Source organism: Onychostruthus taczanowskii, unplaced genomic scaffold, assembly GCF_017590055.1.
Source record: "Onychostruthus taczanowskii isolate IOZ18803 unplaced genomic scaffold, ASM1759005v1 scaffold57, whole genome shotgun sequence".
Classification (NCBI taxonomy): Eukaryota; Metazoa; Chordata; class Aves; order Passeriformes; family Passeridae; genus Onychostruthus; species Onychostruthus taczanowskii.
In genome coordinates, this window is record NW_024503346.1 from 4692744 (window position 1) to 4717803 (window position 25060).

The window sequence follows — 25060 nt, forward strand, 5'->3', positions numbered from 1 at the left end:
AGTAGGTCAGTTGTGACAATCTGGTTGTAGCTTGGGCTCTCTTCAGGCCAGAAGTGGATTTAGATCATTGGTTATCACTGCAGCTCTTGAACATCTCAGAAAGTTGGCCATGAAACTCAATACACAGATTCATATTCTCCCAATTAATGCATAAATGTAAACCTGTACCAAATCTTCCCCTGCAGACTAATCCTCTGCAGCATTTCATCCCTGTAAGTAAACTTTTTGCTTCCTTTCTCCATGTATTACTTCTTTTTTTTTTTTTTTTTTTTTTTCTTTCATTGTAGTGTGTCTTTAATCCACATTTTGCTCACTTTATGCCTGGAAGAACTTGATGAAATCCCACTTTTATCCCATGCCCTCACATCAGTGCACCTGTGAGGATACTGAAAGGTTTGCCATTCACTTCAGTGCAACATATTCCAAAGAAAGCAGCCTATGCAGCAAAAAAACCCAGTCAGAAATTTCTCCTAATGGATCTTAGTATCTTAGGCACTGTTCAGTTCTCCCCACTCTCCCAGACAGACAACTATATGTCTTTATGGCCCTAATTATTTCTAAACTTAGGTCTGAATCCTCTTACTCTTTTCAATGGGAGATAGATGCATGAATGCCTTTTTTAGAATGTGTCTGACTTAAAAGTCTTCATCCTTCAACTTTTGTCACCAAACTGCAAACTTCAGCTGTGTCAACCTTTTTGGTATCACATACACTATCCATTTAACTGTCTTCATTAAAGGATCTCTTAAAATTAAACCCAGTTTCCACATCTGTGAATAAATCACTACCTACTTAGCCAGGATAACTTCATCTTGCCATTCAAGATCCAGAAAGCCTTGGTATAAAAGGTACTTGCACTTCCTTAAGTGCTTCTTTCCCCAAAACTTCAATGACAAAGTGAACTGCAAGAGCAGGCAGGATTTTGGGCTGAGTTCTCAGTCTTATGTCTAGTACTGAGTGTGAGTTTTAGTCTCATTTCTATAAAGTAGACACTGGTGGAGTGGTGTGTGCGTGGAAATAGTCTGGAACAGCAGTTTATGTTCATTCTAATAAAAGATGTTACACATATCCAAGATTTAGTTTTATAAAAACAAGTAAATTATGTTCCCTCCTTACTCTGTTGCATCAAAAGTGACTCCATGATAGATTAAGACAATCAAACACAATTTTTAAGTATATTCATGGCATAGAATCAGCAAAGACTGAGCAGGTCAGAACAGCACTGTTGGCTTATCCCACCCATTTCAGTGGATATATTGATATATCTTTAAAAAATGAAGAGTTCAGAAGAAGAAGTCAGACTGGTCATTTGAATCTTCCACATGGAAGTGCTACAGAAACAGAAAAATCCTCCAGCATGTTTTTGGAATTTTACCACTGGATTTTCACAAGTACAAAAAGAAATTATCATTTTGCATTATAGCAAGGAACTGCATTACCTTTTAGAAAGTGGTCGATTTTTCAGGGAAAAGAGTAACTGGTTACAGTATGAAAAGTGGCATTGAATGCATTCATGGAACAAGAAAATAAAAATGTATCATTCTAACATGAGTGTATTTACAATAAAGCTGGTTAAAGTGTTGATTAAGAGCTTGTTAATTCTAGTAAATAATACAAATAATACAAATAAATAATACAAAATGCTGCTTTTTCAATCTTTATAGGTAATTCCTGGTCTCAGATACTGACACCATACATTATAAACACTGTGTATCTGCACAAAATAAGTTTGTTTTCAGCCAAACTCACGTGAGCATTTTTCCTCTTCTGTTTGTAGTTCATACAGTTGGAGCATTCAAATAAACAGTGCCCAAAGTGTGGTTTCACTTTCATGCTCACTCTGTGGGTCTGGATAACAAGTTTAATCTCTCTGCCATCTCCTCCTCACTGGTAAAATATATTTTGTCTTGACTGTGCAATGCCCTTGGATTGCTGAGAAGTGCAATGGAAAAATGCAGATTTATGCCAATGCCACTGAATACATAGTCAAGGTACTAATTAAAAGAGCCAAACCCCCACAAGCCTAAAACGATGACATTTTATAAAATATTTCATTTAAAACCAGAAGTTAAACTGACTTTAAATTTGATGTATGGGGGTGGGATGAAAGATGTCAAAATTAAAATCCCTGACGCACAGACTCAAAACTGAGAAAAAGAGAAAAAGGGGAAAGAGGACAGAACAGCATTACAGGCATTACAGTCTCTGTATTTATTTCTGAAATAAAAAAGAAAACAACACTTATTGTTTTGGTGGATTTTTTTTTTTCAAGAGACCCCTTTTCCTGAGATGTAAGGCAAACTAATGTAATTAAGCACTATTTTCTCCATTGTATCTCTTGTATCATTGTATCTCTTTTTCTTAGACTGTGGGAAATTGAGAAACTAATTTACAAAGCCCACATTATCTAAATACAGGTTACTGATTCTTCTATTATTTCCAATTTTTGTTATCCTTATGCCATTTTCTACCCCTCACTCTACCCATCATTTTAGTTTCCTTCAGTTGAATTTACATGCTTTTTTCTTTATTCTACTTCATCAGCTTTTCTTTGTGTAGAATAAAAACCTTTACAAGAGTGGATCAATTTTTTCCCTCTCATCTTTTCTGTTTCTCCAGTCCCTCCTTCATTCCTGATCTCTTTTGACTGCCCATTCCCCACACCTCTACAGAACTGTACGTGGTGACCTTCCCCTCCCACCCTGCAGCTACCATAATCTCGTTTTGAAATTACTGCTCTAACATCTCTTCCTCTAGGGCTCAAGCATTTCTCTCTTCCTTTGCATAATTTGTTTTGTTTTGCCACACCCAAATTCAGATCTCTGTTCCATTTTCAGTTCCTCCATTTTCCACGTTTATTTATTTTCTTTCCTCCTTTATTTTTTTATTTTTACCACCAACTGCAAAGGCATCCCATTGTCCCCAGGTGCAAGAGGTACCCTGGCTCCCTTCCTCCAGCAGCTGGAGCTTATTACAAGTGTTCTGCCAACTGCTGGTGTGTCCTTATCTCTGCCAGAACTCACCTGAGTCAGTTCAGCTCACATTTCCATGGATGTGGCCATCATCCACCACACGAGTTCTCTCACCATCACACACCCCACAAATGCTCATCACTGCAGAAAGTCACAGGTTTCTCTTTTACCTGCTATGAAATGTGCTTAGATACATGGGTGCTTACCCTCTCAAATGCCTCTAGTTGCCTTCCAGCTGCCAATGGAGTCTCCTGAGTTCTGGCAACACAGGTTTTCCTGTAAATAAATTAGCAATGCAGTTACATGGTGTGACTGTACTCTACCTCCACTCTCCAAAGACCACAGGTACCTGCAATCCAAATGGCTGTTGTGTGAATCCTTCATGAGGTGCCTCTCTGCCAAATTTCTTCCTACAGCCACGATGAGCTGCAGTCAGCATCTTCGTATGAAGCCAAATGTTCCCTCTTCATATGAGGGATGTCTGGGATAGCACACTTGTCATGAATTTACAGTCAGAGATGCTCTTTGCTTCCTCCTTTCAACACTCAGTGGATGAGGAACTGTATTTTTTAGCAGAATAAATAATACTAACAGGCCACTTAAAATGTCAGGTGTCATATTTCTTCTTGCTGATGGCTTGTTATCTCTGACTGTTGTCAAACACAAGATATTGAGGAAATTCATTACAATAAGAGTATCTTCCAGAAGCAGGCTGATTTATGGGCCATGGTGATTATAACTAAAATTCTGTATGTTTGCATATCTCTTCTTACCAGTGTAAAGTCATGCCAGCTTGGTGTAGTTTTCTTTTTCCACACTGCTCTAGTTAGCCTTCCTGCAGGATCCACATCACTGTATTGGTACATGTGACTGTCTCTTTCTTCCTTGGTATTAAAAAGAAAAAAAAAGGGAAAAAAAGTGAAGGAATAAAACAATCATAATAATACCTTGTATTGAATAAGTAACAAAGTACTGGAACTTACAGGTGCTTATGAACCAGTGACATTTTGGTTTGCATAAAGAAAAAAATTAATTGAGCTGCAAAACTTGGAGCCCCATTTACTATTTCTAAAGAAAACTTTAAGAGTTGAAATAAGAAACATCAATTTAAACATACTGTGGAGTTGGAAGATGTTAGCCAAAAGAGGGAGTTCTGTTTCTGTCCCTTTGGCTGTACTACTGACATAATTTTTTCATTATAAATATTTTTTTGTGGCTGCCCCAAACTGAGCAGCCACATTTTTTCTATTATTTCTTTCCCTATTATTTCTCCATTTGATCTTTTCTACACTCAAATCTAGACACTCCTCATACAGAGGAACTAGAGGTGCTTTTTCTTTAGGGAAGTTTCTAACCACCAATTTGCCCACTAAAGGGCACTGTTTACTGCAATAAAAAAGGAATCTCTGCTTTCCCTCTGTAAGTTGTATTTAGGGCTGAGCTAAAAATCAAAAAAGGTTCACTTTAAGGGCTGAGCTTCTCATTCAAAATTACTACTTTTCCAATTAATATGTTTTGGGGTTTTTTTACTTTATATTTTTCAGGACCTCTACGCTAGAACAATTTAACAAGGAGAAGACTGCACATATGTACGAGTGGAAAGGAAGCATCTGCCCTGTTCAGGCAGGGGAGATCTGCTCTTCAGGCTGTAAAAACAGCACGAAGAGTAGCACCATAAAACACACGAGGTCACAGGGCAGACAGCCTGGGGAGAACAGCTCTCCGAGCCATGGTGTGCGGGGTGAAGCTGTGGGCTGCTCTCGCCGATGGAAGGCAGACATGGAACCACGGCACGGGCGCCTGCAGCTCCAGCGAAGCTCCCCGCACTCACACAATGGCTCCCGCTGCATTGTCCCCGGCTGCTGGGCTTGGATCTCATTCGATCCACACAAATTAGCGAGATCTGTGCGCTCTGACCCGCTGCCCGAAATGCAACTGCCCAGCCTGCTGCCGGTGCACCCTGTCGCTGGTGAGCGATTTCAGCTCCGCGGCCGAGCCTGCCAGATGCTGCCGCTTGTCTCTCACTGACCCGCAGGGCTCCCGGGAGACGCCGCACGGAGCGGCCCCGTCCTCCAGCTGCAGCCTGGCACGGGGTGACCCGAGCCGAGCCGAGCCGGGCCAGCAGAACAAAGGCGCAGGGCGACCCGCACAGAGCAGCGCCCGGCGGGCACCCAGCACCAACCGCGGCACCGGAGGGAGAAGGGGCTTGGGCAGAGGCAGCCATGGCTGTTCCATGACGGGAAGGCGATGATCTCCTCCTCCGCGCGCTGCGTGACAGCAGCTCTGCCACAGCGGCGAGGGGCAATGACACCGAGGCGAGGGGCAGTGACCCGCGGGCGGTGCCACACGAGGGGCAGCGGCGCAGCCCCGGTGCCACAGAGCCGCCCTCAGCGCCCCCGCCCCGCGCGCTCCCCTCAGCCGCGGCAGCGCGGGAAGCGGAGTGCGCGCGCTCCGGCCCCGCCCCGCCCCGCGGCGCACGTGGCACCCTCGCCCGCGCTGGTCACGTGACGCGGGCCCCGGGTGTTCCCCCCCGCTCCGCCCCTCCCCGTCTGACCCCGTCTCTCCCGTCTGGTCAATAGCGCGCGGCGCATGCGCGGTAGCGCATCACGCCCCCCTCCGCCTTCCCCCGGCCCGTCTCCCTCCGCCCTATATAAGGCGCGCGCGGCGGGGTCCCGGCTCCGCAGTGCGCGTGGGCGGCGCGGCGGCTCCGCGCGGCTCTGGGACCCCCCTCCCCTCCCCCGGCTCCGCCGCCGCCATGAGTTCGGGGACCCCCTACATCGGCAGCAAGATCAGCCTGATCTCCAAGGCGCAGATCCGCTATGAGGGCATCCTCTACACCATCGACACCGAGAACTCCACCGTGGCGCTGGCCAAGGGTGAGGCGGGGCCCTGTGGGGGGCGCGGGCGGGCCTAGGCCGGCGCTGGCTGAGGGGACGCGGCGGGGGCCGCCGTGCCGCGAACAATGAGCGCGCCCGGGGCCCGCCCGCCCCGCGGGGCTGCGGCGGGGCTGGAGCCCCGGGTCCGGAGCGCTGCTGCTCTCCGTGAGTCAGCACGGAGCCGCGCCGGAGGGGCGGGCAGGGCCCGGGATGCTGAGCAGCCCTCGGCTCTCCCCGGGAATTCCCGGGCAGCCGGCAGCGCTGGCTCCCCTTGCCATTGTCAGACGCGGGGAGGTGACGCTCGGCACGGCTGTGCGTGGTTCGGTGCCCCTCGCTCGGCTGTGTGTCGGTGTTCGGCTCGAGGAGGGCCCCAGGCCGGCGCTGAGGAAAACAGTTGCTGTTGTTGTGTCTTTGTTCCTTCCGTGATCGATAACTGGACTCTGCTCAGGTGAGGAGGGTGGGAGCTGCTGCACCGGGCGCTGTGGGCCACCTGCACGTGGGTCTGGCTCGCCGATCTTGCTGGCTCCTCAGCGAGGCTTTAGGTTTTGTTTCCCTGTAGAAATACTGATCATTATCTTTGAAACAGTGTCATTTGGGTTCAGTTGTCACCTGTGCTGGGAACTCCTGTATTTCGTCTCAGTAAAACCTGTCCTGTCTTGTTTAGTCCCTCAAACATGAACTTACTCCTGTACTGCTTTTCAAGTCCATCTTGGCTACTTCAGCTAATGTGCATCGGCGTTTTCTTTCCCTGAGTTTTGTCCTTCCTGTTTCTGGGAAGTTCTCACGTTCTTCATTGCCTGCAGCCAGCCGTCGGGGCTGTCCACAAAACAAACACCTTTTGTTTTGAAAGGCTCTGCTGGCAGGAGGCACTGACTTGCCAGATTCACAACTACCCTCAAGGCAGCCTGTGCCCCGGTGTTTACCCAGCATAATGATGTTTATATGATGCTGGACATTATTTAGCACCCATTAGAGTGTCTTCTGAAGTTAAAAATGCGAATTTTCTCAAATTCTCTTTTCCTCTAGGAATGTAGCCGTTTATTGAAATGCACGTTAATTTAAATGGAGCTGTTTATGTTAGTGCTTGGCTCAAAGTACTTCAGAGGTTGCTGGAAGGATGCAGCTCCTCTCCTGTAGGTGCAGGAAGGTCTTCACCTTGACCCAGCAGCAAGTAGAAATGGCTCCTTACGTAGTCCTGCCTTACACATTGCACTTGCTACTTTAGAGTTGGTGTGTTTCAAAGGCATGTGTGATTAAAGTGCTTTATGATGTAAGTGTGTGCTCTGGATAAGATTTCTGATCACCTTGACCCAGCAGCAAGTAGAAATGGCTCCTTACGTAGTCCTGCCTTACACATTGCACTTGCTACTTTAGAGTTGGTGTGTTTCAAAGGCATGTGTGATTAAAGTGCTTTATGATGTGAGTAAGTATATGCTGTGGATAAGATTTCTGGCAGTTCTTGTATTAATTGGTTTCTCAGTGTTCAATTTTGATGAACTGGAATGCCTAAGTGGTTGTTGCAGTAGGTGGGGAATACATTTTTCCCCACCTAAAGAGCTGTTCTATAAACTTTACATGGCAAACCCTGCTTTTCCTTGTAGCTCGGAGAGGGTTTTCAAATTTAGAGACTTTATAGCAAAGCAAAATTAGTGTCAGAATTACAAGTTTAGCAACAATGTTGAAGTTAGTCACGGCAGTATCAACCCCCTGTGTGGTGTCGGTGGTTTAAAACACTTGATCTCTGAGGCATTAGAAGGGCCATGAATTACTGACGTGCTGTCCAGGTAAATTGTTGTTAAACCCTGGATGCCACTGTTTAAACACTTCCATGTGCAAAAATATTTAAATTGAAAGAGACCTCAGGAAATCTGGTTCAGCCTCTCACTTGAAGCCAGGCTGATTTCAATTGATTTATATTTGTTAAACCTCAATACGTGCAGAGAATCTTAAATGCTGGAAATTCCATGGGCTTAATTAATCACTACAAGAAAGTTGTCTGTTTTGTTAGAGGCTAAACTTAAATTGCAAACAAAGAAAGTTTAAGCCTACTGGTGTCCTGTCAGGAACTTACTGACCCTTAAGTAAAAGTCTCAAGAAATTGGAGTTTTGGAACAAAAAATATCCATGTAAGCTCTGCTTTCCAGTCAGTCTCGCTGTGCTTCCTGCCCCTTCAGAGCTTAGCCCTACACGAGTAGGAGCTGTGTTGTAAACCAGGAGCTGCAGTGTTGTGGGATTGATTTCCTGTTCATCTGTAAGCAATAGTCAGTAACTTCATGGGAGACAGCCCTTCCCACCTCCACAGCAACTTTAAACTGCATTTTGTGCAGTGCCAGAAACAATTAAACACCTGAGGTGCAGGGACAGGCAAGCTCAACTCCTACAGCCCTGTTTTGTCTACAGCAAGGACTTGGTTTTCCACCTTTCTTGTTAGAAACCTTGGGACCAGCCAACTGAGAGGCTGCCTGGGTAGCTTTGGGCTTTACAGGTCATGTGTTTGTCCATGTGGAAGTTGATGGGCTTTCCAAGTTAGCTGTGGAGCCTGCAGGAGCCCTGGATACCTTTAGTACATCTTGCCGTGAGCTGTAATAATCTAATTTTGAACAGAGAGATTAGTGGTACGGTTCATGTCCAAAAGGCTACAAGCATTGCTTTCAGTTTATAATCTGCTTCTGGTTGACTGGGTTACAGCTGTAATATGATCAAGCAGCAGCTGGAGATCTAAAATAACTTGGAGAGGTTATTTACCCTGGGAATTCATGGAAGATGGCCATTGAAAGGAAATGACTGGCAGTTTGTCCTTGTACCAGTGAAGATCCCCTTCCTGCTAGGTGCAAATGAGGTGCTGAGCAGTGATAGGGACATTCTGGCATTCACCTGCTCCTTGGGAGCTCACCTGTATGCTAACAGGGCTGAAGGCCGTTTGTGGCACTAAGTGCTGCCTGGTGTGAGGTAAGCCATGTGCATACACCCTGGAACAGGACTCTTGAGTATCCCTGGCTATGGCTGCCAACATTCCTTGTGAGTTAGAAGCAACATGGTGTACTGGGGATGCTCAGTGCATCCACTTTTGGTGTTCTTTTTCCTGGGAAGATGTGATGTCTCCATCTGTGTGACAGGAAGAGTGGCATGTCCTGGTGGAGGTGTTTCAGTGCTTCTGTGATAACCTGCTAGGAGCAGTTGAGGGAGTCCAGTACAGAGTTCTTCCATTGGCAGAAAATGTGCTTCAAGCCAGTATGTGCTGGTACTCATCTGAACTGGGAGTGTCTCAAAGACAGAAAGCAGCCACACCAGTGAACTTGGGAGTTCTGTAACTTGTGGCTGAAATGTCAGGCTTTTACCTGTCAGTGCCTGATGGAACTGTGCTGTCTGTTTTCCTGTGCCAATAATCCTGTCCGACCTCTTCTTCCTAAATGGCTCAAATTAATTTATGCTTCTACCTAGTAGTGGCCACAGTCAGCTGAAGTGGTTTTTTTTTTTTTCCACTCTGATGTGTGACATTGCTGGTTAGTGTCTGTTCAAGTATTTTGGTAGCTGGCACTCCGTAAAGCCTCCTAAGCAGTTAGATTTATCACTGATGGCTTGCTTTGTAGTCACATTAATCATAAAAACAGTGACATTGGAGCAGAGAGGGAATTTTAATAGCAAGTTTTTATCATTGATAAAATCACCTCTATCTGCATAATAAATGTATGAAACCAGAGGTGCAGATTTGGGCTCTAAAGCCTTCTGTAATTTCCCCCTGCTGCTTCAGGGGCCTCCCCTGGGTGTGGTGCAGTTGCCTGGAGCTGAATGCCTGACTGGGACAGCTGCTGGGGAGGGAAGGAGAGTACAGCGCTGTGGGGAAGTCCTTGGGTTTGCAGTAGGATTCTTCACTCCAGCTGGTCTATGGTCTTTACCTTCACAGCTTGATGTAAACAAAACTGTTTACACAGGCTGCTGAAAAAGTTGGCATTTGAGGGAGCAGATGTGTGTGAGAAGGAGATTGAGGGTTCTGGAAGTAGCTGCTGTTGTTGTTACAAATGGCAAGTGTTGAAGGAGTGCTTGTTGATTGCATGAATCTGAGCTTGCACAGTGCTGCAGTGGCAGTGCTGCACTAATGTCACCGTTTCCGTGCTCCAGTGCGATCCTTCGGGACCGAGGACCGGCCCACGGACAGACCGGCTCCTCCCAGAGAAGAAATCTATGAGTACATTATTTTTCGAGGAAGTGACATCAAAGACATCACTGTCTGTGAACCTCCAAAAGCTCAGCATACTCTGCCACAAGATCCTGCCATTGTCCAAGTAAGTTAGCCTGAAGTCTTGATAAAAAGCTGAGATAAAACACTGGTGTTGAAGGGACTGCATTTGGTAAAAACTTATAGAAATGAAGGCAATCAGTGCCTCCAGGCATCTTCAGATTATTTAAAGCATCCTGAATTTTGTTGTAATGCTTAAAGTAGCAGCAGCATTAAGACTTCAGTCAACAAAAGCCAGAGCTAGCTGAGAATGCAGGAAAATCATAAAGAGGTAAACTAACCCTTCTCAGAATTTACTTAAGCTTTAGTAATGCTATACATGCAATAAAGAATCACTGCCAAAGCAAGCTGCCTCTTGGACACTGTAAATGGAAATGTACTTTGTCTTGTTACAGTCTTCACTGGGCTCTGCCTCTACATCATCCTTTCAGCCACATGTGCCTTACAGCCCGTTTAGAGGTATGCCACCTTACAGCCAGCTTGCTGCCAGCTCTTTGCTTAGCCAGCAGTATGCAGCTTCCTTAGGTTTAGGTAAGTACAAACTTTACTTGCTAGAATAAAGGGATGGTCTTGTATGCAGCTGCTGTGAAAGCAAATAACAGTAACTAACACCAAACTCCTTGCCAAGTGTCAGGCTGCAAGGAGCAGTGAATAAGCAGCTCACAACTTTGTGCAATGGTTTTACTGCAAAGAGGCTTATGTTTCACTTGCATGTGCACACACACACACGAAAGAAACAAACTAAATAGCTGAAGTTTCTTTCTGAAATTAATGGGAATACCTGACAGTTGAGGCCAGTTCATTTTTAACCTAACACACCTCACATCACATGTAAAAAGAACTTGTATTTCCAGAGAAGACTGTAAATAAGCTGCTCTAATGCTGTTCTAGAGAATCTTGTATCTCTTTCCAAGTCCTTCAGATGTTTCACTACCTTGTATCTTATCCATGTATCTCTGCTCTCTCTTCTTCCCTCTATCTCTTTAGAGAAATTGGTAAGCCCTCCAGCATCAGCAGCTGCTTCCAGCCCTAGTTCTTCTCCGTCTCCACAACCTGTTTCAGAGCCTGACATGTCTTCAGAGCCCCATCAGCTCTCTTCCAAGGGTAACAGCAGTTTGAGGACTCCAAATATTTGGAAGAACTGCATGGCACTTGCAAACACTCTGTTCTTGTTAACCCCTCCTAAAATGATAGTGCTTATATGGGTAATGCCAGTAGAACTAGTTTGTTCTCAGCTTTTTTTTGCCTTCCATTACATGAAGTGTGATTCCTCCTGTCCTAGAAGTATCAATTAGAGAGACAGGAGAAAGGAAAAGTCCAGGACAGTGGATCCTCTTGTGTAAGTATCAGGAGAAGGATGAAGTTTAGAGATGCTCATGTGCTGCATCCTGTCCAGGAACATGTGTCACCACAGGGTTTGGGTGAGGAATTGGTCAGCCTTTCCTGGAAAAAAAAACACACTGCCTAAATTGTGGGTGGCCTTGTGGTTGAAGACTTAGGCTGATCAAAAGTTCGGTTGTATGTTCTGTAATCGAGGAAACATCAGGGTAGATTTCATGCATGATGGGGCATTGCACCTTGTCCAGACTCCCAGTTAGTAAAGCATGACTAACAGTAAGCAATCCCTGAGTCCTGAGCAGCAGACATAACACGGTTCTGGGTGCTTGCTTCTATGTGTAAAACCTTTAAAGAAGGTTGAGATACTTGACTGACCTTCCTCAGAGCAGGGTGACCAGGTGCAGCCTGCATTTAAACATAATTAGTTTCATCTGGTTTTAGCTTAAGCATGTATGCTTGTGTTGGCATGAAGCTTTTTACTTACTCTCTGCTTTTGGCCATCTCTCTGTACATAGTTTCCCAATATTCTGGCTAAACTTTGAGACTTTCTTATGTTAAACTTGCACATCAGCTTTGTCCTACTCAATAATCCTTAGGGTATGTCTGTCTTCCTTGCAAGTTTTCCAGGTGTACAATAGCTGGGAACCTGCATGGTGTAACCTACTGGGTATATCTCATGTTGGACTTGGGTGACCCAGAAGTGTCAGTGGCTTGGTTTGTGTGAACTCTTCAGCTTTTCACTTTTCTTGCTCTTTTAATATATTCAGTTAAAGTTTGCTTCCAAGCAGTTCTTATGCATAACTACATGAACCTGTAGTACTCCAAACCTTCTAATTAAAGCTAGAATGCAGTGTTTCTTCTGAGTACTGAAGACTGTCACTTTTTAATATAATTGGTGTAAGGTATACCAAACCATGAAAAGTATTTACATGTTTTGTAGTGTGAATAAATAAGCCTGGATGGAAGAGCAACAGAAGTCTTGGTAACACTTTGGCCTTGACCAAGAAGGAATTTAAAAGGGTAACTTTGAGATCCTGGTCTGGTTTCAGGTTTTCTTTGTCTGAAAGCTCTAACAATAAGCAATGAAGTTGAAGGACTTCTAAAAGCGGCTTACAAAAGGGGATATAGCTGAGGTGCTTAAGCTTTTGCTGCAAAACCTTTTTGACAAAGTGGGGTAACTTTCTTGAGCAGTTTCAAAATGATGAATTTTTGTTTCAGATTTAAAGTTATCATGTAAAGTAAAATCCTGCATAATGTAGAAATTAGATTTTGGTGTAAACTGTCTGAGCGACTGACTTGGCTTGGTTGTTTAATGTTTGTCTAACTTGATTTAAGAAATATATGGGTATATTTCCTGAAACTGAGGCTCTGGATGTGAGAGCCATGACTTGTATGGCAGTGGTGCCTTACCTGGTGCCACTTAAAATTAGCCTGTAAAGATGCACACTCAAGGCTTTGAGTCATTCTTAACCAAAAGGTTTCTCCCTAGAAGTGGGCAGGGTTTGAATGCTGTTGGCTCATTTTCTGAGAGGCACTTAGTCATTGGGATTTTTTCCAGGTGCTGGCTTTCCCTCTGTTCACCCAGTCCGCAAAAGCCCCATGGTAGAGCAGGCTGTCCAGACAGGCCCAGTTGACAGCATGAATTCCCAAAAGCTGCCCCCAGTGAAGGTGACTCCGGGGATTCCGCGCAGCGCCCGGCAGGTCCCGCAGGCCAACAGCAAAGCGAGCGGTACGTACGCACCGCTTCAGCCCTGAGTGCCGGGCTGGAGCAGCCTTCCAAGGTGCACTGCTGCCCTGAGCTGGCTGGGGATTGTTCTTGTGCTCCTTTAAAGTTTATCCTTCTTGTTCAGTAGATACAGTTCAGGCAGCACCTGTGCAAACCCAAGGACAGGTGAATGATGAAAACAGAAGACCTCAAAGGAGAAGATCGGGTAGGTTAAGCTGGCGCTAAACAGTCTCAACAGCCTGTGAAGGCAAGTGGTGGTAACTTCAGTGAAGGATTAACTGACAGAAGACTGGGAGAAAGCTTTGGGCATCCAGAGATGTTTCCTTAACAAAACAGCTTCTGGAGTCGCAGAAGTTCAGAACATTCCAGGGACAGAGTTCTAGCGCCTTTTCTAGAAAAGTTAAAGGTATGTCATAAAAATCAATGCTGTGACTTGGCAGCAGCAACTGGATTTCTCTGAAACCTCAAGTATATTTACTGGGAGAGGCAGCCTGTTTGAGACTTTCCAGTGGTTTTATAACAGAGAGGAACTATGGAACACTCACCTCCATAGAGCAGAATTCTTATTTCAAAGTGGCAGTGCGAGCATGGGCCAGAAGAAAGTGTAATTCAAAGAGGTTTCTGCCCAAATAAAATGAGAAAGGACAGGAAACAACACTTCAGACTCTCAGGTCTTCAAATTAAATTGTGTGTAGACTGGGTTATAGCTTTTCCAAAAAGAAGTTGATAGCATCTCAGTTGGAAACCAGAAACTAGACAGAGTACAAGCTCCCTTTGTGGGTAGATGAGTCTTTTGCTGGATTTTCTGAGACCTCCTCTTTGCCATCAAGATGAGTTTTAGGCTGATTACAGTGCTGTGTTTGCAGGTGAAGAGCAGGCAGATAATTTTCCCCACCTCCCTCAGCTTTTCTTGCTGTAGTGCTTGTCCTGACTTCCTCTCTGTACACTGGCAGGGAAGTTGGGTGCACTCTTAGTGGTAAGACTGACATCCAGGAATGCTGCTCAGAAAGTTAAAGTGTTGCTGTAATGTGTCTTCTACAGCCAAAATCAGAAGTTGCTTTCAAAGAGGTGTGGCCTAACCACAGGACTGGAAGCCAGAAACTCCCGAGTTCTATCCCTGGTTTCCTCTGGTCTTGAGCAAGTCATGTAACCTCCCTGTGCGTTACCAAGTGTTTAAACTCTCCTGCTTTCAGGAAACAGGAGAACCAGAAACCGTTCTAGAGGACAAAACAGACCAACTACTGTGAAGGAAAATACAATAAAGTTTGAAGGTGACTTTGACTTTGAAAGTGCAAATGCACAGTTCAACAGAGAGGAGCTTGATAAAGAATTCAAGAAGAAACTGAACTTTAAAGGTTTGTGCCTTCATTAAATATGAATTGTTGAGCTAGTAGTAAACTCTGCATAGACAAACTGGTTCTGAAAAACTGTATGATTACCTCTCAAATCTTGTTTGAGGGAGCAAGAGGAACAGATGGCTCTGCAGTGTGTGCCTCAAGGAGGTGTAATACATTTCTTTATCTTCAGATGACAAAGCAGAGACGGGGGAAGAAAAAGGGGACCCTGGAGTGGCAACCCAAAACAATGATGGTAACGCGGAGGAGGACCTGCTGGGGCCCAACTGCTATTATGATAAATCCAAGTCTTTCTTTGACAACATTTCTTCAGAACTGAAATCTAGGTAAGTGTTTTTTAAAAGCTTGGTTTTTAAATGAAATTTTAGCCATACAATTTCAGACATAATCTATGTGACATGGTTTGATTATTTAAAAATTTTAGAATACCCTTCAGACAGGGAATATTGCCATGCATTTGGTGGCTCACAAGTGATGTGAACCAAGCTTCATACAGTGGGATCAAACAAAAAGCATTTCAGCTGATATGATACACTTGCCTAAACTATGATAGAGGAGTTTCCATTTCGGTTTCCCAGTACTGACTTTGAACCCACTGATTTTAAACAAATCCCTTATCTGGCTTGTGGGAGAGGAGGCATCAGGGTCATGCTGTACTGAAGGTGCAGCTGGCAGACAGGAGTGAGCTAAGCCTGGAGGTGGGGCGGAGAGGTCAGCTCTGGCTGTGGAAATGCTTTAGGTTAAATGCTGGGAATATGAAGGAAAAGCTTCAGCTTTCACTGCCACCACTGATGCTCTCAAGTGCCTGGAGAAATGAGACATCCCTCTAGTGTCAGCTGAGGGGTTCCCTTGGCTCTGCGGTGTGGCTGCAGAGGAGTTGGGTTAGAGCAGGTACACTGCAGCTGCTGCTTGTTGCAGTGCAGCTCAACAAAATCAGGGGTGAGAGGCTTCCTCTCTACGTGAGCTGCTGGTTCTGTAACGTTTGTGCTCAAGCTGAGCTCGGCCTTGCTCAGTTCCAGGCGCACCACGTGGGCCGAGGAGAGGAAGCTCAATACAGAGACGTTTGGAGTGTCTGGACGGTTCCTTCGCGGCCGCAGCTTTCGAGGTGGATTCCGAGGTGGAAGGGGGAGTGGAGCAGCGAGGAGAAACCAAACCACTCACAGAGCTGGTACTGGCAGAGTGTAACTTCAGAGGCAAGTGCTCTAGCAAGAGTAAATACTCTCTCTGAGCCAGGTTTGTCTCTTAATCCTTGCCTGGACTGTCTGTGCAGCCTGTTTCGCCCTCCAGTGTCATGGATATATCAAGAATTGTTCCTTATTGGATCTGATTGATATTTCTAAATGGTAGAAGGAGATAGGGGTGGTTTAACATGTTGATTTTTTGGTCTCACCTGTCAAAGGCTCAGCTCAAGCAAGCAGTTTTGGTTTCTAATTAAGCATTTCAGCTGATACATGGGTGTGAGCTTTGCTATTTTTCTTCTTGGGAGAAGAGCCCCATAATATCAAATCTAATTCTACCTTTTTTCTGAATAGGTTCATCTCCTGAGAGGATGAAACTGTATATAGAAAGAAAACAACCAACTGCTGCACTAACGTGGGAAAATGGTTCATATTGTTTACTGTCTCAGCTCAAGCGACAGAATTTCATGTACTACTGCTTATATTTTGGACTTACTTTGGACCAGCCACTGTCTGCTGGAATATTTTTTGGAAGAGGGAATGTGTTCAGGGGTACCTTCTTCAGGGTGTCTTTTCTTTTTGTGTTTTTCAAGTGCAGACTAACTTACACGGTTCTTCTTTCTGGGTCTCTCAAGGCTGCTATAGTCTAAGCTCAAAGTCAGACTCCTTTTCTGAACCCTGGAGAAGAGAAATCATGCTGTTTTAACACGGAACCAAAGCTCACTTGAAATAAACCAGCTATAATTTGTTTGTTCTGAGTAACCAAATGGATCGTTTGGTGCTGCTGGTCTCACGGATCTTGGCAGCAGGTGTGAAGTAGCACTTGGTATCTGGAGAAATGGATTCCTGGTGCTGAGGAGTTGTGTATATTGTCACTTGGGAATACTGGAGTGTTGATCATGTAGTAGTGTTTCTGACTGTACAGCTGTTTGTGGGCTGCTGCTGGGCTGGAGGTACCACAGGACCGTGGCTCTGCCTTGAGCTGCAGGGTGCTGGGAGTGCCTGGGGCTTGGAGCTCCTGGCTGGAGCGTGGGGACACCACGTGGGATGGGAGCAGTGACTGTCCCCACTCATGTGCAGAGTTTTTGGCAGTAGTGACTGTCTGGGAAGGAGACCTGAAGCTCTGACTTGTTTGCCTCGGTTTGTACCTCGCTGGAGGCAGCAGCAAATGCAAACAGTTCTCTGTACTCTGTAGACTGTGGTGGAACTCTTTGGAGTGTTTTCATTCAGCTAGGGATGGGAGACCATATAATGAAGCTTAACAGATGGGCATGTTTAATTTCTTTCCTCTATACCCCCATACTGTAAATAGTTTAGTTGTTTTTCTTTTGTTTTTAAAAATCTGTATGTGGGGAGAGGGCTGGGAGGGAGGGGTTACCTTTGTTTGCATGAAATAGGTGGGTTAAATTGCTATAGGCATGTGTCCTGTTTTTGGTTGGTAGGGAATTTCGTTGAAAAAGCACCTTGATGACTGAACCCCTTACATAGCTCAAGTTTTTTTAGTTATGCATTGACCTAGGTTACTGTAAAAGCTTGGATTTATTTTTGTAGGACTTTATTGCTGAGAATTAGAACATAGCAGTGGGGCTGCTCTTTGGAGTAATGTAAATTGTAATTATAATAAACATGTAAATGTTTAATGTTTCCCTCCACCTCTGTTCTGTACATAGCTCCACAACATCACTCCCTACGCCTCCTCTGGCACCTGTCCTTGCAGGGCTCCCATCCAAGCTGGAGAAAACCTGGCTGCAGAGCTCTGGCAAACTTGGAAGTGTTACACAGTATTGGAAAAAGGCTGAAACACCCAAATCCAGGCCCTGGTTCCCGTGTTGGGACTCAGCCTGATGAGGGTTATGTTACTCCAGCCTTGCAGAGGGAGGCCCTGGGGCTCCCCAGGAGCTGCTGCTGCAGGCCCTGGCTCACACCTCGGAGCTGGGGTGAGCTGAAACGCCTCACTCAGAGCTGCTCTGCCTCTGCTTTTTCTGCTGGCAAAGCAGCCAGTGTGGCTCTAAGTGTGGAGATGGAATTGCACTGCCCTGGCAGAGGATGGGAGGAGAAATCCTCACTGCTCCTGTGTAATCACCACTATTCACACATAGCTGTGCCTTTTCAGTTGAGTGGGATCGATTCCCTTGTTTCCACAGTAAAGCTCCAGATCCCAGGCATAAGCACATCCTTGCCACTGCTGAAGTGTGTGGCCCAGCCTCTGAGCCAAGTGCTGGCCTGGCTCCTGCTGTCCAGGGGCAGAGGGGGCTGGTGGCTGTGGCTCAGCCCCAGGGCTTGTTACCTGTGAGCCCTTCTTCCCCGGGAGCACTGTGGGCTCAGCTGCAGCCCTGTCAGCTTCCCCATGGAACGTTCCAGTGTGTGGGAACAATTGTGGCTTGAGCAGACAACCAAGTGCAGCTTTTTTGACTTCAGCATTCCAGCCCAAGGGCTGATACATTTCCCTGGTGTTCGGGACCACGCTTCCTCTGGCTCATGTGCTCTGATGTGTCCCTGAGCAGCAGCACTGCTGCTTCCCTGTCCTTGACTCCTGTGGGATCCTCTGCCCACACTTTGCTGGGCAGCATCTCCCTGTAAACAGCTCCTGGCTGTGTGAGCCCAGCACTCAGCTCTGCTGCTTGGAGCATCCCTGGAGTCCCTCAGTGTCCTGAGCAGGGGCTGGAGTACCAGGGCTGTCCCTTGCAGGCTTCTGGGCCACATTCAGTCCTTGCTGTGCCTGCTGCCACCCCAGTCCTGCTCTGACCCTGTCACAGCCTCTCTGGGTGTGCAGGAGCAGACTGAAGGGCACTTTGGCTCTACCCCCTTGGTGGATACAAATGGGGAAACTTTTCAATAAAGGAGCACCTGTACCTATTGTACCTATTGCTTCAAGTACTGAGACCTGAGAGTGAGCTCAGGTAGGGAGGGGCCTGAGACTCCTCTGAAATGAGGAAACAGCTCAAACCAACTGCTGGGGTAAGAGGTAGAGAGGGCAAATACCAGAGGAGAAAGCGGAGGAGCTACAACTCTGTTGTATGTAACATTTGCTGTAGCTATTGTTTAGTTCCTGGTGCACAAATCCCCCCTGGGAACCACACCAGCAGTGCTTTACTCTGAACCAGACTTGGAAGCACCAGGCCATGCACCTTGCCCTGAGCATTTCCCTGCAGCAGCACAGTCCCATGCTGACCCCCAAAACAGCCCCCATCTCTGTGCTGTCCTTCAGCAGTACAACACACACCTCTGTCACAGGCTGCTGCAAGGCAGAGCCAGCCTCTTCACCTTGAAAGATGCCCGTTAGGGAATAAAAACCCCAACTCCACATTAGTTATGTTGAGAGCATAACACAACCTCCCAAAACAACTGCTTAAAGTAAAAAAAAAAATAGGGACATGCTGAGAGAGTGCAGAAAAGAACCATTAAACAAAGTGAAGTGTCCAGGGAAAAAAATGCAAGCAAAGTCTCTGTCCTTTAATGGGTCACTGCTGCTGTTCTGTAGCCAACCAGATCATCCTGGGTAATTAAAATCCAAGGAACAGACAGGTTTTTTTTTTTTAAATAACAGCTTTAAAAAAAAATCAATAGGTTTATTGTAGACCTCAAGAGAGCACAGTATGAGTAACTGGAATGCCTACATGTCTATACAGAATAACCCATCTCTCGAATTAAAAAGAAGCAGCTAAGCAGGTGCATTTCATTCATCATGATGTTTTCTTCTGTTTTTTCTTTTCATTTTCTTCCTTTTCCTTTTCAATTTCAGCCACATACTTCTCAATTTCTTCAGGGTTTAGGATCTAAAACAGAAACATGGGTGACCCTCAGGATACCAATAAACTTAGGAGACATTCATGGAAGTGATTCTAATTTCTGCCATGGGAAGAACTGCTGTTTATCTGAAAGCAGGTACCTGCTGCAGACACAACAACATTCCTTGGCTACTAAGAATAAACTGAAGTATTTGTCAGTGCAAAATGTGAGATTAACTTCAGGCAGATCAACAAGGACAGTATCAGAGACAGGCTCAAGGGGAGAGAAGCAAACAACAGCCTCACCTTCAGCGGCTGCTCCCGTCTCATGACCGCCAGCTCGATGTTCTTCCCACCAGACTGCACCACCTGCATGAGGCAGAGGGAAGCTTTAGGAGCCTGACCCCTCTCAGGTCTCCTTAGAAGGAGAATAGATGTGGATAGATGTATTTCACTCCTTAGCTCTTAAGCTCTCAACACCAGCAGCACTAACTCTCAAAAGGGTCTTCACAATGGTGCCAGTGCCCTGGGCAGATGGAGAACACCTCAGCCCCACCACCTGACTTGTGCTGTTTTCTGTATCTTAAACTTCAATCAAAAAAATAAATACTCAGCATGTGCTTTAGCACCTCTCTCGTGCATTTGTGTTAACACCCAGAACTGAAGTCTGTGTTCCTCCTCAGAGCTGCTGGTAAGCTCTGTGTAAACTATGGAAATTGTTACCCCAATTATTCTGAACCTTGAATTCAATCCAACACCCACAGCCTACAGTAAACAGCTCTCACAGATCCTTTGCAAAGCACCTCTCTCGTGCATTTGTGTTAACACCCAGAACTGAAGTCTGTGTTCCTCCTCAGAGCTGCTGGTAAGCTCTGTGTAAACTATGGAAATTGTTACCCCAATTATTCTGAACCTTGAATTCAATCCAATACCCACAGCAAACAGCTCTCACAGATCCTTTGCAGTACTTCCTTGGGACACCCACAAGTATTTTCCCATATTCACACCTAAGAAGTGAATCTGGACAGTGAAAAGCCACAGAAGAGATGTGAAACAGCCTCACCTCGAGAAGAGCCTTGATGACAAGTTTAATAGTCAGATCATCCGTTTCAATGGCCTCATCGGTGTAGTTCTTCTCCAGGAACTCACGCACAGATTTGGCTCCTCTGCCAATGGCATTAGCCTGGAAACATTAAGGGGAAAAAGAAAATGAATGGGAGTTTAGAAAAGATTTCATTTGCAGAGTAAGAAAGAAACACAAAGTTGTACAATTGCATAATCTGTCACACACAAGGACAGTTATCTGGCACAGGTGGGTTGGTTTTGGGTTTTTTTTGAAAGCAGGACAAGACTTCCCAAGGAAAGCTGAACTGCAGATGGCCACTCTCAGTACATTTGATCATTAAGGACTTTTGCAGCTGTGGGACAGCACCATCTGGCCAGCGAGATCTCCTCTACCCCAATCCCACTTTAAAGGAGACATTACCTCACCAATATTCCACTTCCACCAGGGACTGAAGGCACTCACCTTCCAAGCATGGTAGGTGCCAGAGGGGTCAGTCTGGTACAGCCGGGGGGTCCCGTCGAAGTCGAAGCCGACGATGAGGGCGGAGATGCCGAAGGGCCTGCGGCCGTTGCTCTGCGTGTACCTCTGAGCACAAAGGACACTCAGGCACTGCTGAGCACTGCTAGGCTGCAGAGCCCTCTGCTGCAGTGACAACCACAAGAGCCACCTGGAATGCTTTGGCTGCCTCGTTAGTCAGGACTCTGTATCTCACGGAGCCCCCAAGGCAGGCAGGTGAGCGGTGCTTCCTGTCCAGCCCTGTTCCTACACCCGGTCACAGCTTCAGAAGCACCTCCCCTCCTGCCGAGTGGTGCTGAGGCACCAGAGCCAGCTCTGCAAGCCCCACTGTAGCACCAGAGTGCCAAAAAATACCATGAGCACACCTGAGCACCGTTTGCACCAATGATTTGCACTGGTTGCACAGGAAATGGTGGCAGCTCCTGCTGCGAGCAGGTTACACTGGAGCCATGTCACAGCCCTCCTGGGACACTGCCAGCAAAGTCACTGCCATGTCCCCCACCAGGGGCAGGGGGGCTCACATCCACAGCACCACGGCAGCAGGGGCTGGGCAACAGTGATCTTTGCAACAGTGTGAGAGAAATGGTGAAATTGCCAGAAAGACAGACAGAAATGTGAGATTGGATAAAGGAACAAAGTGAAACTTGCAAGTGGTGCCTTGCTCTGACAGACCAGTGATTATTACAAGAATCACATTATTATCATCACCACTGCTCCAACACATCAGTGCATAAGTAAATTAAATTTTCTCTAATTCTCACTGGTGGCTGAAAATCAGTTTAATACACTGGCAAATGAGTAATTTTCTCACAGAACGCAGCTGGGCATATTTTGATGCTGCAATTCATTCTAAATTCATGACTATCAAACACAAAACATACTAAATACTGGGAGCACCAATTTGCTCCCCTCTTACCCATCCCTGCAATGGCTGTGTAGGAGGAAAAACTACCAGGAGCCACGAAGAAAAGACAGTAACCTAGGCCCTCTGTTCTGGGAGTGAGATGAGCAGGGTGTTCCTGATGACATGACACATGGAACTGTGCAGGCCTTGCAAGCACTAGCTGCTTTATCTTGGGGGAAAAAACTCAAATCAAACAGCACTCACTCATTTTTTTCCATTCCCAATAAAAACCCACAATGTGTTTTTTACCAGGTAGTGGTAAAAGTGAGGCCAGAGCACAGACATTTGCACAGCTTGAGGAAATGTCAGATATTCCATGCTACACAACGTGTGGTTCATGCTACACGTGTGACACTCGAGTCCCACATGGTACACAGCTAACTGTACATTATACATAAGCCAGGCTAGCACAAGAGCACATAAAACACATCTGTCAGGTCAGGACACATCCCCAGCAGCTGTGTGCAGCCCCAGGTACCTGCTTCAGGCTGGCAATGTAGCGTGTGATGTACTCCACAGTGACAGGATCCTCCACAGTGAGCCTGTGGCTCTGGCACTCCACCCGAGCTCTGTTGATGACTATCCTGGCATCAGCTGTCAGCCCTGGAACGACACAGGGGCCTCAGAGTCATGAGAAAACCTCACAACCTGGCCCTAAAAGGCCCACGGGGTCAGGGAAAATCAAAGCAGAGCTCAAACTCTCAGGTTTGCTGGGCACGAGCATTTGTAAGGCAGCAGAAAGTGGCTAAGGCACAAAAATATGCACAAAAATAATTAAAGGGTTTAGTTTACAGCTTCCATGTTTGTGAGTTAAGCGACACACACAATTCTGTAATGGGAATATTACTGACAGCATTCCATATCCCAGCTGATTTGCCATGCTTATTCTCACACACATGACTCCTCATGCAGTCCAGTTTCATCTGCCCAGCAAACCTCATCTAGTTAATGAGGCTACAGCAGATATTAGCTGACAAAAGTGTGACCCTTTAAAAAAAAAATTTTAAAGAAATTTCATTATTATTTTATTATTATTATTATTTACTTTTTAGCTAATGCTGCCATTTTTTACTTACAGCCTTGTTTTTATTAGAGATTTTTTCCTCAAGTTTGTGAACACCCCTGCACATATCCCAGACCCTGGCTAAGGGAGCAAGGCAGGAGGAAGAACTGAGTCTCTCATTCCTGCACACTGAACCTAAACCCTGCTGTTTTAGTCAGGTAAATCAGATCTCCCCTTAAAAGTATTATTGACACTGACACACTATTTCTCTATATTAAAAAAAAAAAGAATAAGCTACCATGGAAATACTGTGCTTCCCACAGTTCTCAGCCAGTTACACCCTGCATTTTGGGTTCTCAGGTTCCACAAACACCCCCAAAGGTGCCCCAGTAACTGCCAAAAGCCCTGAAGGCACCGTGTACCTGCAAAGGCCATGCAGACATTGTCATCCAGGGCACAGATCTTCCTGACAGTTCTCTCATCCTGCAGCTTTGCCACTGATTTCTTCTCCACGCCAAGGACAACAATATCCTTCCCTCTTACTCCAACCTTCCGTGCATGAAAAGAAGAAGTAAAGAAGTTAACCCAGGTCCAAAAATCCTGACAGCTGCAGACTTCACTCAAGTGAGCAGTAACCAAGCACAAACCCCCACACTGTAACCATTACCTCAGCTTGAAGTCAGGATTTTATTTCCCACTCAACCCAGAGGCAGGACTGATGTAACAAAAATGGCAATGCATTTCAGGGTGCAGTTTCATCATCAGTTTATACCAACCCAAATCCCTGTGGCTCCTCAGACACAGGCTCCTCCTACAAACTCTTTTCTCCAACAGCACCATCAGTGTTTCCACAGCCACGGCAAACCCCACTAGTCCAGTGGCACTGCCCAACTCAGAGCCAAGGCACTGAAGATCAGGCCAAGTAACACCTACAGCTGCCAAAATGTTCTGTCTGCAGCTGCCTTAATGTCCTAATTCGTACCTTGAATACACCTCTTCCAACATCACTGAGGAAAAGAACCCTTAACCCTTCCCCTTCATTCCCACATTCTCAGAGGGATGGGAATCAGCATGTTCCAAATGGGAATCAGCACATCACTGAGGAAAAGAACCCTTAACCCTTCCCCTTCATTCCCACATTCTCACAGAGGGATGGGAATGTTCCAAATGCTTCCAAAAATGTTAAACTCAACACGAGATAAGATGGGTGGTTATACTGCATGCTGCCTCCACTTTTACAGTATTTTTAATTTCTGAAAAAAACGAGGAATCTATTTGGTAATAAATCTTGTTACATTCATTCCCATCCCAAAGATACTAAATTCTCTTTTGGGTAACTAAAACATACTACAACTACTAATACAGTTATAACTTTTTAAAATTAAAACTTCCTATTGCTAGAACTTATTACAATCACTAATACAAAGATATTTGCAAATTAGCACTTTTTTCCTCCTCCCCTAAATGAAATAAAACTTTCATCGAGCAAAAGCCTGGGACCACTGGAAGCCGGGAGAAGCAATGTGCTCCTAAGGGCTTTCACCGACGAGTTTCCCATCGCGTTGGGAATCTGAGCACAAACACAAAACACCACAATCCGCAGGCCAGGAGAGGATCCCCCCGGGCCTGCCACAAGGCCGGAGCCCCGCAGGAAGCGATGGGCCGGGGGCAGCCCCAGGGGTGCCCCTCAGGGGTCGCGGTGCAGCGGCCCCCGCGGCCTCCCGGGCCCGCCAGGCCGGGCGCGCAGCGCGGCGCAGGCCCCGCCGGGCCCCGCCGCGGGCCCCGCTCCGCCCCGCCGCCCCGCCAGCCCCGCGGCCGCCGACTCACCGCGGTGGAGCCCTTCTTGACCGCCTCCTGCGCGTACTCCACCTGGAAGAGGTGCCCGTCCGGGGAGAAGACGGTGATGGCGCGGTCGTAGCTCATGGCTCCGGCAGAACCCGCACCGTCATCCGGGCGGGCCGGGGGCGGAGCCGCTGCGCTCCTGCGCTGCGCACTTGGCGTACGCACTCGGCGCACGCTGCGCAGCGCCCGGCACGCCCCGCGCTCGGCGCACGCCCCGCGCAGGGAATCCAGAGGGGTTCGGGATGGAAGGGACCCCAAAAATCAGCCCGTGCCTGAGCAGGGACACCTCCCACTATCCCAGGGTGCTCCCAGCCCCGTG

The 25060-nt window shown here is 46.5% G+C and overlaps 2 protein-coding genes across 3 annotated transcripts; one reads left to right on the forward strand and one right to left on the reverse strand.

Moving 5' to 3' along the window:
* The first annotated feature begins 5650 nt into the window (after positions 1 to 5650).
* On the forward strand, positions 5651 to 17334 carry LSM14B (LSM family member 14B). 2 transcript variants are annotated; one of them, XM_041417838.1, is made up of 10 exons: positions 5651 to 5848; positions 9968 to 10131; positions 10481 to 10616; positions 11073 to 11189; positions 12982 to 13152; positions 13274 to 13354; positions 14343 to 14504; positions 14677 to 14830; positions 15518 to 15697; positions 16037 to 17334. In XM_041417838.1, exons 1-9 carry the CDS (start codon positions 5728 to 5730, stop codon positions 15687 to 15689), a joined length of 1278 nt encoding a protein of 425 aa, XP_041273772.1. In that variant the 5' UTR covers positions 5651 to 5727; the 3' UTR covers positions 15690 to 15697; positions 16037 to 17334. The 2 variants fall into 2 exon arrangements, with proteins under 2 accessions (XP_041273772.1, XP_041273773.1); XM_041417839.1 differs by having other exon boundaries at positions 13277 to 13354.
* A 1780-nt stretch (positions 17335 to 19114) lies between these two features.
* PSMA7 (proteasome 20S subunit alpha 7) lies at positions 19115 to 24882 on the reverse strand. The gene is made up of 7 exons (XM_041417801.1): positions 24727 to 24882; positions 23322 to 23448; positions 22375 to 22499; positions 20939 to 21061; positions 20474 to 20593; positions 19717 to 19779; positions 19115 to 19458 (listed from the first exon to the last, which is right to left on the reverse strand). Exons 1-7 carry the CDS (start codon positions 24820 to 24822, stop codon positions 19366 to 19368), a joined length of 747 nt encoding a protein of 248 aa, XP_041273735.1. The 5' UTR covers positions 24823 to 24882; the 3' UTR covers positions 19115 to 19365.
* Positions 24883 to 25060: the final 178 nt, after the last annotated feature.